Source organism: Sitophilus oryzae, unplaced genomic scaffold (genome assembly GCF_002938485.1).
Source record: "Sitophilus oryzae breed Bouriz unplaced genomic scaffold, Soryzae_2.0 scaffold_1203_pilon_pilon, whole genome shotgun sequence".
Lineage (NCBI taxonomy): Eukaryota > Metazoa > Arthropoda > Insecta > Coleoptera > Curculionidae > Sitophilus > Sitophilus oryzae.
The window spans coordinates 558,476-572,876 of NW_022145842.1; the positions used below are offsets into that span (position 1 = coordinate 558,476).

Below are 14,401 nucleotides of genomic sequence, written 5' to 3' on the forward strand. Positions count from 1 at the left end.
CCAGATCTACCACCACTTAAAATTCTTGCACTTATTTCTGGGACACCCTGTATATTCACGAGTAGCCACTGATGGAACAGAAATGTTAAGGCATCCTTCCTTCCTTGTCAATGCATTCCAATCATGCATTTCTTCAGCAAGACTCGCACTATACGATATGCTCCTAACTCCTGTCCCATCGAATTACTGAAGTTCTATGTAATTAAGAAATTTATCGGGGTAAGGCTGTTTTGTTAAAATTGACGTTTGAAGAGGGGAAGATGACACATTTTCCCTACTATTTTTGGTGTTTTGTTTATTTGACTCGATTTCAAAAAATTTAATCGAAAATCAAGGGGCATAATAACAATGAAACAATTAAATCATGGTAATTAACTAACAATGGCAGCCCGGGTAAAAAATCTTCTTTTGAACAATTTAGTTACTCAGGCATAATTGTTTATAATTGTGGATTGTAGATAAGTAAATAAGTAGTGTATTTAATTCCTTATTTACGATCTATTTCAATTAAGTCCCGTTGTTTTCCATATCTACCAACGGTTAAGAATGTTATATGCGATATTTAAACTTTAACGGAGGGGTAGAAAGGCTGGCAGTATTAAAATGACGAGGCAAAAAGTAAGACTTTTTCGATCTTTCAATTTTTTATATTAATATTATCTTCTATATTAATAAAACATTGAGGGATCCAAAATGTCTCACTTTCATTAGGTAACATTAGGTCACATGAAACTCGTACAGTATACAGGGTTGTTCACCACATACGACACGGAGTATCGTATTTTACAAATTGTAAGTTTTGGATTCGTTGAAGGACTATTAGAGCTACAATTTAAAAATATTTTTACAAAATACAGAGTGTCCCAAATAAATAAAAAATATCGAAGTTTTAAATGGAACACCCTGTATATTATTACATTTTTAGTTTCTACGCTTAAAATAAAGGTAAATTTGATTAAGGTTTATTACACTTAAACCTTACAGTTTTTGAAATATTTTCAATTTTGTGAAATCGCAGTAAAAATTTTAAAGCTTCATTTCTCCAAGGGTATCAATGTTTTTAATACTAAATATTTAATGAAGTTTATTTATTGATCAGTTATTGTGTTGCAATAATAAAAATAATACTACCTTATACAGAGTGTCTAAAATTTACTTTTAAATAATTATTAGCTTCAAACGGTTAAATAACTTCTTTTAATTTAAATGGAATGCCTGTATATTTTAGGAGAATCAGATGCACAATTAAATTGTCTATCAAATTGTATTATACCATTTTTTACCTATCCCTTCAAGTTTTCGTAGAAAATGCATTTTCTTATAATTTAGACCTCATTTATCAATATATCCATGGAATATTGATATTTTAGATTGTTTTTTTAAAGCAACAAATGTACAATGTACAGATTAATATTTATCGTTTTTAGCAAAACGATACAATATTACTAGCCCATTTGTATGCAAAAAAAAAACTATTTAAATCTTTTATAAAAGAGTATACCATTAATTAAATATAACACCATTATTTCCGCCCATATACTAATTAATGGCATACTTAATTGTGTTCGTTAATAAATTATTATAAATAAATGTGGATTTTTGAGTCAGAAATCAATATAATAATAAGTTATCAAATTAAAGTCTTTGTTGTTATAAATAAGCATTATTAAAAAATGAAATATCATTTTTAAGGTGTTACCACAAACTAACTTAAACAGATGCGACACCTTATGGGAAATTTTGTGTTCAAAAAGACCTATGTTCGGAAGTGCGACGACAGGGCGGCGATACCGTCGATGAAGGCAAAATATTCGGCCAAGCAAACAGCCGTGGTGACTTCAAATCGTTCCCGCACCCCCGCTTCCCTAAGCTTCCATTTCCTTTCGTTCTTTCTCGCCTTTAACCTTGCTTTTTGATACACCGGGTGCCGTCTCGTCTGGCCGTCGCAGCCGCCGCACGATTATAAAGTCAAAGCGAGATTGCCAGCTTGAACTTTTTTTATGTGAGAATTAAATGTTATATGTACTTGTATTAGCGCTTTCTCCTGGATAATAATATATAACTATTACATGATGTTAGGGAAATATCAGCTAATATTTATTTGTAAAGTATGAGAAATTTACACATTTTAACAATGGGTTAAGATCAGTACATATGTATAAAGAAAATTACGATTTCTTTAAAATTAAAAATGATATAAAATATCAGAAATATACAATTCTTAAAGAATAGGATCTTTGTTGTCAGCTTGCCGTTTGTATTTAGCTATACTTCCAGCTGTTAATTTCAAATATTAATCTAAAGTCTATCTACTATTAGCCAGCTTAAATTATCTTTTAATTATTTTTTATATCCTGCTTGTTAATAGTTTTATGCACTACTATCATTTTATTTGATATTTTAAATTGATTTAAAATTTAGCAGCTGATCTTTATATAGCAAATAGGTACTTTTATGATACAGACACGGCATATTGTTTGCATGTGCCGTGATACCGATATAGTTTATACAAATTGGTAAGTAGAATTGGCAACAGTGTCCTAGAAAAAGAATATGGGAATCTAAGATGGGAATATTGAAGGTTTTCAGAGGATTTTTAAGTCAGTTTCTTCAGTTGTTTTATATGGATATTACATATACATCATTATTATTAGCTGTTTCCGATTTTAATTTTCTGTTGGGTTTTGTTGGTTTACATTTAGTTAGTTCACGGTGTTCTTAGTATTGTTTTAGTTAGTTCAGCTATTCAGTTTAAGTTTCTTGTTTTGATTTTATTTAAAATGCTTTTAAAAAAATATGCTTTCAATGGATGAGAAAACATTTCACTAAAAACTGAAAAAGATACATTTTTTAGATTTTCTAGGACTAAATTATATCAAAAACTGTGGGTGTTTTTTCCGAAAATACCTAGATTTTCTAATACGAAAAAAGCGAATTTAAATAGACATACAGTTCGATCAAATAATCGACTTATTAACTACATAAACTTTGTAAAAATATTATACTCTATTATATAGTATAATATATATATATTCTATATTATATTCTATGCCAGGTAGTAATAAATTTTCATGCCAACTTTCACCCCTATCATCCCCGAGATGAGGAATTTTCAAAAATCGTTTCTTCTACTCTATACTATTGCTTCCCAATTATACTTAAGCATATTTGGCCAAATTTTAATTCATAAATATTATGTAGTTCTAAATCACATAGTAGTAACGAATTTTCATAAAATTTTGCCCTTAATTTTACTCCCTTTAGAAATGAGTTTCGAGAAAACGCTTCTGTAAGTATGCCACACCGAAATATCATACTTCTATACCAAATATTAACGAATATTTACAATCATTTTTCCCTTCTTTAAGAGATGGATTTTTTTTATTGAATCCCTAGAGAAACCTTTTATTGTGTAATGTTTTGAATGAACAGGTTTTATTTTATGTTTTGCTTTTTATAATTGTTCAGCCCTAATTTTACCCTCCTCGGGGGATGAATTTTCATAGTCGCCTCTCATATAGTCATTGGTGTTACTTAAGAAACCTTTTGAAATTATTAATAACAAAAATTATTGCATATTCTTAGGACGAGATTTTTACAAATTTTTATATAAATTTCCCCACCACTAATTTCACACCTCTAGGGAATGAATTATCTTACCTTTGTGTGCAAAATATTAAACTCCCAGAACCAATTTTACGGAATGTTTGTACCGACTTTTTCCTTTTTTGGGAGATGAAATTTACGGATAATTATAATAATTATAGTTCGTTCCAATGGAGCTGAGAGCACAGAGCGCCTATAATAAACGGAAAACGGAGGTCGGGTGTGTCAACAAATTTTATCTCTTATTTATGTTTTGCAAATGTATTTAGACTAAGAAGAAAGAAATTGTGACCCAGACCACCCTGTAATCGGAAGTATATGTATAGAAAGTGACTCCGCTGCCGGCGCCGGCTTCCACAATTCAGAAGCATAGATGCCGGCTCCGAAAATAAAAATGTCAACTTACCCCAGAGACTAACCAACGCTAAACAAATGTAAATTAGTAAAAACCAAACCAACCCCACCTAGCTAAATAATAATAGCTAACCTATCCAATGCAATCAACACCACCAAATAACCAACGCAACTAACTCCACCAAATAATCAATCTAACCTCACCAAAAAGAGTGAAACCAACGCAATCCGTATTTTGGTTGCTATTAAATATTTACAGCTTTTTTTTAAATAAAAACAGCAGTAAAAAAATAAAAAAATTCTAGTTTGGCGTGAGATTTGAACCACGGACCTCTCGTTCACGAAGTGATGGCCTCAGTCTCAGTAACGGAGCCACAGCTGCTCTCGCAAAATCGTCAATGGAACAGGAGACGGCAACCATTAAGGGAACCGGCGCCGGCAGCGGAGTCACTTTCTAATAATTATATAGTTAGAAATTATATAATATAAAATAAGAAATACATAAAAAAACCTAATAGTAAAAAACCTTTTTTTAAAATGTATTAATATCTTTTAGTTATTATTAATTACTAGCGTGTGTACCTGCGACTTCGTTCGCGTCGAATTAATCATTTGTAATGGTGATGATAAAGCAAAGCAAGAATTTCCATTAACATACAAACTGGATAAAATTTTCTCACATTTATGTCCTGAGCCTGAGAAAACAATATAGCGATATTATTATATAACTTGGTAATATTTGACGGGTAGTTTCATCTCGTTGGAATTTGACTTTCGAAACATCTCTTTGCCAAAATAATAATTTTTACGTCAAGCAGTTTAAGCAGAATCGTAGTTAATCAAATTACCTACCCAACTTTTTTTGAACACTCTGTATGATTTTTTAAAAATTCAAAATATGTAAAAACAAAATAAATTATACGTGTCCAAGCGTTTTCCTGAAAGACCAATCGTTTTTAAATAACAAATATTGTAATATTTGAGGGGCATGCATGTTCACCCTCTTGAATCCCTCCTTATCGAATCCTCCTTATCGAATCTCTACACCCCACAGTCAATCCGTTTTGCCAAAAATCAGCTTTAAACGTCAAGCAGTTTAAGCAGAATCGTGGATTACTCAATGGTCATATTTTATGAAACACCCTGTATAAATTTTTAAAAAATCTTAAAATATGTAAAAAACACAAAATAAAATATATGTGCTTAAGCGTTTTTTCGGAAACTTGGCTGTTTTTTAAATAAAAATATTGTAATATTTGAGGGATGGTTTCACCCCCCTTGAACTGAATTTCGAAAAATCTCTTCCTATCGAACCTCTACACCCTAGAATCAACCTGTATGCCAAAATTGAGCTTCTTACGTTGAGTGGTTAAGAATTTTATATAGGTATATTAGTAGGTATAGATTGTGAATGTATCAAAATTGAAAAAAATAATGAAATTATAATCATCTCTATTTGATTCCGAACTACAAAAATTCTTATATTTTCTACACAAAGGAGGCGTGGCTTTAGTAAACGAATGGAGGTTACTTTGCTGGTCCGCTGTAAAATTCGCCTATATGACAAATCTAACGGAAAAATTTGCCTGGCGCATTCGCCAAAATGTAATTTTCAGATTTGCATTGTTTGTCGCATCTGTTTAGGTTAGTCTGTGGTGTTACTTTTTATCACACTGTCTAATGCCCATACAAAATTCAGTTTTTTAGTATTTGGAGCAATTATTATTAATCAACGCAAACAGTCAGTTAATGTAGTTTGAATACTGGAATCATATATTAATTGGTCCTCTTTAACAAATATTTAAACAGTTTTTTTTTATTTTTTTAATGAAATAAACGAATTATATCGACAATATTAGTATCTGTACTCTTTAGTACTCTAAAAATTTGGTACATCTTTAAAAATAATCTAAAATGTCAATAGTCCATGGGTATATTGATAAATAAGTTCTAAATTACAAGAAAATGCATTTTCTACGGAAACTTAAAGAGATAGGTAAAAATGGTATAATTACAATTTGATAGACAATTAAATTGTGCATCTGATTCTCGTAAAATATACAGGGTGTTCCATTTAAATTAAACAAGTTATTGCCGTTTGAAGCTAATAATTATTTAAAATAAATTTTTAGACACTCTGTATAAGGTAGTATTATTTTTATTATTGCAACACAATAACTGATTAAATAAACTTCAGTAAATATTTAGTATCAAAAACTTTGATACCCTTGGAGAAATGAAGCCTTTTTACTGCAATTTCACAAAATTGAAAATATTTCAAAAACGGTAAGGTTTAAGTATAATAAATCTTAATCAAATTTACCTTTATTTTAATCGTAGAAACTAAAAATGTAATAATATACAGGGTGTTCCATTTGAAAAAATACAACTTTGATATTTTTTACTTATTTGGGACACTCTGTATCTTGTAAAATTATTTTTAAATTGTACCTCTAATAGTCCTTCATCGAACCCAAAACTTACAATTTGTAAAAATCTCATCGTTTAGCTACAATACTCCGTGTCGTATGTGGTGAACAACCCTGTATAACTTCAATAGTCCAGAACTCTCTAGAACGGGCACTCCAGTAATTCGGACACGGCTATTATTCGGGCATTATAAATTATAAAACATTTGCCCCTGAAATCCGGGGAGCAAAGAAATCATACGCGAAATCTCAGAATTTCAAATCTGGACAAGCAAAAACGTTTACATTTTGTTTATGAACTGAGTCTATTCTTATGTATTGGATTCTAGAGCGGGTTAAACGTAATAGTTCCAATCAAACGAGCACATAAGATTCTTACACTGGCCGAAAAAATCTAAAATATTAGAGTATATTGATTCTGAAAAAAACTCGCCAAATTGCGGAACAGATCATGGTTTCAAAATCTGCAGTGTTTGACATGAACAAAAGGGATAAAAAGGACTTTTATATCAAAATTATTTCAAAGGCCAGTTGGGAATAGCATTATCGATGACGTATTGCTTTAAAGGCAAATAAAAACAATTTAGAAAAGAAGAATAATCTAAACTTGAAACTTGTATATACAATGGGGGGATCCGCAACAGTAACACTCGTGTCTATCATTTTAAATCACAGCTAAATTGTATTTTCTACCATTTTTTTGGATAATATCTGTCGGAATCTTTCCTGAATCGTTGGAAAAACTATACCATTGTAACTGGCTTATACAACAACGAAATGATTACGCACCTGTTTCATATTTCACGAACGAAGACAGAATTTTTAGCAAGTTATGAATTGCTAGATAAACTCATATTAGGGCACGAAGCACGTTTTTTTGACGATATGTGGCCAGAAATGTTACTGCTTTCCAGTGATTTCACCACCGTGATTCCATATCAGGAAAAAGTTTAGATCTGTTGTTCTAGATACGACAATATGCAAAATATCAAGATGAAAAATCATATCCATATTAAAAGATCGAAAGACCGATTAACTGTTTATGCCGTGCTACAACGCAGCGAGGAATCAGATTTTTATAGGAAATAGTACCTATTTATCTATAATTTAGAATAATAAACGTTATATTTGACACTTTTTGAGTTGTTTTCATTATCTAAAGAAATAAAAAATGCAAATTTTCTGTTTATAATTCTTAAATTATTAATTTTAAAAAAAATATTTTTAAACTATTAAATTCTACGTAAAAAGTTGATTTGAAAAAAATATATTTTCTTAAAAATACAAAATTTTCCATAGCCAAAAAGTTACAGCGATTTGTTAAAAATGCATATTTTTGAAAAACACACTGTAACTTCGAAACGGTAGCAGATATCGATATGCGGTTTTCGCCATCATGTTTTTGACAAAAGTTGAGCTCCAGACACCGATATTAGTTTTCGTCTATCTCCTATAGAAAAGGCCGGGTGTTTCCCTTTAAAAGCGTCCAATTTGGCCCACCCTGTACATAACATTTCAGTTATTTCCAGCGGTGAAGCTTCCGTTGATGCGGGTAACGAGTCGCATCCCTTCAAAATATTTTAATGCATTTTTATTTAAAAAAATTAAATTTTTCAACGCGTCAGATAAAGGGTTTTCCGTTAACGCGGCAGTACCGGTCATCCGACGACAGTGTTCCGTAATAAAATAACGTAAAGTAAAAGTAATAGACAATGCAAAATCTCTTCAATACGTACTGTAATCAAGCACAGCCGTTCTTGAATAAGAGACTAGAAAGTTGAACCGAAAAGTTGCCGCAGAAGCCGCCGTGGCTGGCTCTGCATAACGATATTGTTATTGGTGACAAGCCAAGCATTAAATATGATGTTAATTTCCTAAAAATATTAGTAAAAAATGTTCAAATCCATAGTGTTAAGATGAAAAAATTGCTATTTTTATTCCTGACCTTGTTTACTGCAGGTGAGTCGCCTTTGGCATGTTAGATTCCTTTCTTTCATTTTATTATTGTTCTTGTCTTATTACAAATTTTTGATATAGTTGAACTACATTCTTAATATCGACGTTTAGGTTAGAATGTAACAATTCATAAAATTCATACATATGTTAACAGTTAACAATACTGTTAAATTTTAACAGATATAAGCATTTATTTTCGCGATTATTCTTGTTTATCTTTTCAATTCATTTGTGATTTTAAATTTGCTAAAATTTTCATAGTACGTATTATTTTTAAATTGTTTTTTTAGTAAGTTTCCTTTTGTCTTTTATTCCTTTGCACTATAACAGCTAAAAATTCCAAAAAATAATAACTACAAATAATCTTATAGTGTAATAATCTTGTAGTATAACTTATATTAACAATAAGATCCAGATTGTCAGAGTTTTTTTCAGCGGTTTAAAAAATACTACAAATTCATAAAATTCTTCAAATATATGGCTTCACTGGCAAGGAATTTTTGTGTTAAGGTCCTTAATTTTTGCATCATTTATTCAAATTTTTATGACAAAGTAAAGTTTATTTAATAGATAATACATTATTTTGTAGTTTTTGGAAAAATGGAATTATATTTCTTATTAAAAAATCAAATAAATAACGAGATTGCTTTAGATTATCAGCTACGCTTGGCTTAATACCGTATGATCGAAAAATAAAACGGCGTCCAGATGGATTGGAAATGAACATCAATGATATTCCAAATAAAATTTTACATATAAAATGACAACGATCTTCATTTCATAGCCATCGCTTACGCGGTTTTTTTCCCAACATATTGTACTTAATATTCATGCCAACCAAATAATTACCATTGTCAGTACCGGGAAAATTTAATTACAATATACAAATGATATAATATCGATATACAATACAAATTTATTATATGTTTGAACTGCATTCTTAAGATTGGAGATTATTGACATTTACGTTACAGTCTAATAAATGTTGTTTCATTAATCCGATACATTATTTTTAAGAATATGTTACATTTATATTAAATTTAACCTGAATATGAACGCAATTCGGATTATATAATAAAATTGTATGTGTTTTCAGATTTTATTAGAATTTTCGAAACGATATTATATTATATTCACTTCCTCCTCATCGTCAGTGGGGTTTCTTTACTATATGACTGTTGATATCTCCTAAAAATAATGGAAAACGAGCTTATTCTTATGCAAACAGGTTGTTTCAAAAAACATGTGCCATCTTTCGTAGGGAGACTCTTCCCGTAGAAATAAGATGTATTTTTCATATAAATCCTATTCTGCTTTGTTTCGTAGGTACAGGGTGTTAAAGTTTTAACATTTTTTCGTTTTATTATAATTTTCTAAATAAGTACTTTTAGTGTTTCGAATGAAATTTTGAGGGTAAAACTTACTATAAATGCGACATATTTTAAAGCTAAAAAAGTTTCGACATATTTACCAGGGACGTGCATATGGGTTATCACTGGAATATTTTTCAAAAAAAAATGAACGCCACTGCCTTTTTTTTTCTCTTGTTACCGAAATAGTGTAAGCAGTTTAATGCCGATTAAAAAATGCCTCTTCATATTTTGTTGATTTCGGTCTCCTTGATGAGATAAATGCAATTTTACTAATTTGCCTTGATCCAGGTCTAATAGCAACCTTTAAAACATTTTAATATCATTAATTTGCGAACGTTTTAAATAAGTAGTCATTAATTCCTCATCAAAAGATATGAAAAAAAAGTTCCTATAAACATGGGTATGGGAATGCATAGTCTTAGACACAGGATGTTAAAACTTTTTAAAATTAGGTTTTTTGTAATAATTATATTAAATACCATTATTTTGTTTAATTTGAAATTGCTGTATGTTGTTAACAAATAGTAATAATAACTAATAGTAATAATATTTAATAATAAATTAGGTATAAAATATAATTTATTAATTTTATATTTATCTTAATTTTACTAATTGTGATAATTTAGTTTTTTTTTATAATAAATCGAAAAAAATGATTAAGACTTTAACACCTTGTAGCTACGAAACAAAGCAGAATCGGACCTATGTTTCTATGAAAAATAAATCTTATTTTTACGTGAGGAATCTCACCGCGAGAAATGGCACATGTTTTTTTGAAACACCTTGTATATCTAACGTATTACTTTGAATAAGAAGACTAAGGAAGGCGCATAATGCTATCCATGTATTCATGCATGGTGGGCGGAAAAACCACCATAAAAGCACTCTAGGGTGGGGATCCTTGACAGTTCTGTTTGACGATTCATTTGACACATTTGAATTTGATTATTTTATGTTATTTATTATTTATTCTACTACTGATAGTTGTATAAAGGTAGTAAATCTAGATGGAAATTGTGGCAGAACTTAAATTAACAGTGACACTATCGCGATTTATCGAAAAAGACACTAAAATAGTTGGTTGTGAAACAACCAACTATTTTAGTGTCTTGATAGTTGTTGATTGAGTGTCTTGATAAGTGGTTGTTGGAACAACTTTTCGCTAGTAAGTGACTATATAATATACATACGTGTAGTAAACCGATCATTTATGAAATTCACTTAAATTAACTAAATTATATATTTTTCTTGCATTTTAGCTTTTATTTATTACTTGTCAAAGATTAGATGTCAAAGAATTTAGATACGTTAATTTGACTTACCTGCTTCAGTAGCGTATCGGATGTTTGTGTTAATAAATACTTATTATAACTTATCTATTTTATTAGAATTATATATTTTTATAACAATTTTAATAACTACCAACATTTATTCACAACGTAAAATAAAACAACAAATTAGTGAGTCTACCCCACGTCTACCCTACATCATAGTTTTACATTTTTTAAATAAAATTAGAACGACACTGATAAACCGGAATTTAAGTCGGCCATATTTGAGGCCCATCGCGGTGTACCTAAGATTTTTGATATGCTCCTTCCTTAGTCTTCTTATTCAAAGACGTATTACATACCTATCAGAGCTACCAGATTTTCAGAAAAAAAGTTTAAAAATATATTACAAATTAATATTATTCGACTTATGATTTATTATTCTTTAAAAGTGATGTTGCTGCTACATGATCTTATATTTTTTCCACACTATATTCAAATTGTTTTGACAAAACGAAATATATTAATTACTTTTTAAGTCATTTTTTTATTAAACTAAATGAAACAACTCATTATAATACACGGGCCAAGTAATGACATTTAGGGCTTTACCTCGCCAAAATTATAATTTTGATATTATTCATTAATGTTTATTAAACTATATAATTAATTTCTTCAAATCACAGGTGTTTTTGAATGTCTTAAACTTTAAAATACGTTTGTATATTCATTTATTTTGCCACATTAGGGTTTCTTCAATATGTGACTGTTGATATTTCGAAAAACAAATAACCGATTAAAGATATTATTTTTAATATTGACAAATCAATGAAATCTTGTGAAATTTGTAAAATTATGATGCATCTAGTATCTGACTTATATGACTCATAACATTCTTCTTAGAACAAGCCTTCGTTTAACCGGATTTTTTTGTTAGTGACCTTTAAAATATAGCACAATAGAAATTTTTGTCTTCTGTTTTAATAGTTACATTAAAGTTGTAACAAAATCACACACACACAAGTATGTTTTCATTTTTTAACTATTCTATAAAACACAATGAATACATACAATGAAATCGCCTCCTTTTTTGTCAGTTTATGGTTAGTTATTTGTAATTGAAGGATCCTGGGGAAAAACTTGATAAGCGCCAATTTTTTAATTTTAGGATTTTACAATATTAGGTCTAACAGGTCCCTACAAAATGTATAAACTCTGCAGGGAAATAAGTTGTTAAATCCTATTATATATGCCTAGTAAAAATAGAGGGAGTGCCCCTCTGTAAAATTAGTAAAATGGCGCTTATCATGTTTTTCCCCTGGACCCTTCAATTTGTAACTTATATTATAATGGCAAAATTTTTCATAGCGTTATTTTACATTTTTTATTTCGTTAGTAAAGCTTCTTGTCTATGTAACTGTTGATATTTCTGAAAAAACTGTCCTGGCAGCATATTTCAGGCGTTTCTATAATAGTCTTCATGCAAAAGAAAAAAGAAACATATTGAGAGTTAATAGGAACACTTTGTGTAAAACAAAATTTCTTTAAAACAAGCTTACAGGCCAATCTCTAAAAAAAGTGACGTTTCTGGAGTTCCCGATATTTTTTTAAAAAAATCTTTGCTTATACAGGGTGGCGCACCTCATTCGCCTCGGTTGATTATACGACAACGGAAAGATGTAGAAACGAAATATTTCATGGGTATATGTGGGAAGGCAATGTGCATAATTTAAAATTATTTTGAAATGTACAGGGTGTGTCAGAACCAGAGATATGGAAGTGGGAGAATGAGCTTCGACGAGTGCGCATCCAAATTTTTGTCGACGGCAAGATGGCAGACATCTTCCAGGTCTCGCTGTCACTTCCCCTCTTTAATTGACATCTGTTTGTTTTTTTTTTCGTTTGTGTTGTTATCTAGTTAAAATTTATTATTATCTCAATTATTCTAAACACTAATTCAAAAAGGCTTGTTGTATATTCATAGTCATTCTAAGAAAGCTAATACGCCGGGAATAATGATTAGTTTTCATGTGTAAGTTTATACAACATAATTGTGTTTACAGATGATTCAAAACTGTTTATTTTTAGTTTTCCTAAAGGCGATTTGTAAAAATCGTGATTGTAATTGGGAATGGTCAAAAATAAGTGTATGATGTGGCCATTTAAAGAGGATGTTTTTATTACGTGTGGAGGAAGAAGATACTTGGAATCAGTGTTCGTGCTTCTGTAAAACAGTGCACTCTTATAGTGTCCATGAAAGCACAAGTTCAAGTGTACCAGAAATATATCAAATAAGATTGGTCCTTACTTGACAAGAAGATTATTTGGAGGAAAAGAAAACATAAGATAGGGTATTTTAATCGAACAGCGAAAATTTAACACTTTTATTGTAAAGTTTGTTGTAGGTAGTTGTAGTTTTGTGCTAAATATTTCTAACATTAGCAGCAGCCGTGTTCAGAGTGTCAAGAGGAGGAGAATTCAGTTAATTAGATTTATGCACAGTTACAGGTATGAAGGCTTTTTCAAACATAGTATCGAGTTCTATAGTCAACATTTTTAGTATTCCTACAACTGTAAAAACAAGGAACATTGGACTGAAAAAATGGCAAGATTTATATAGGAAGAAAGGGTATTATGCCAATAAGAAAATTAAATCTGTAGGCAGAAGTTTCTTATTTAAAAACTGTTATGGGGCATATATTAATTTGTATCTGTGCCACAAATCACTGAGAAAAATCATATAATATTCATAATTGTTAACGAGATGATATTTAAAGAGTGTTAAAAATGAGACTATTAGTCATGAAGCTTACAGTGTTACTTTGTTTCAATATTACACTTTTATTCTTGTAAAATCTATGATGAAGTTCAAAAGCATTTTGCAATGGCCTTAAATTGTGAGTTGTGAGCCAGGATTTATAGTAAAGGTATTTGATGCAATGAAACTTAATCGGTACCTTCCAGTATGTATTTTAGTAAGGGGATTGTCAATCCCATGTTTTTAAATAGATAAAATACAGGCCAAAGTTGACAATATTACAGTTGAGAAGAAACTATTTTATCTTAAAAAAAAATTTCTTAAAATTCTGAGATCATATAATCTAATTTTCTTAATAATAAATTAGGTATATGTACATACAGAATTTTGTTATGGACAAATAAGGATCGACAAGCTTCTTTTGTGCAAAAAATAAATGATTTTTTCTAGTATTACGACAAACCATAATGTGTTTTACAAACTTACCGGTAACAGTTTTTGTTTATAATAAAATATTTAGGAATAATTTGGGTTGTTTATCAATATATTAATGACTTGAATTTTGACAAATCGAATTTGTATCAAAATAATTTTACGAAATATAAAATTGATGTTCTATTACAAGATTGAGTTTTTATTGTCGACAAAAACCAG

The 14,401-nt window shown here is 29.9% G+C and overlaps 1 protein-coding gene across 1 annotated transcript in view; it reads left to right on the forward strand.

Moving 5' to 3' along the window:
* Positions 1-8,139: 8,139 nt before the first annotated feature.
* Positions 8,140-14,401, forward strand: part of LOC115891934 (protein Skeletor, isoforms B/C) — a 41,796-nt gene continuing 35,534 nt past the window's right edge. Inside the window, exon 1 of the mRNA XM_030912545.1 lies at positions 8,140-8,348. Coding sequence (XP_030768405.1) covers positions 8,306-8,348 — 43 coding nt within the window. The 5' untranslated portion in view covers positions 8,140-8,305. The remainder of the gene's footprint in view (positions 8,349-14,401) is intronic.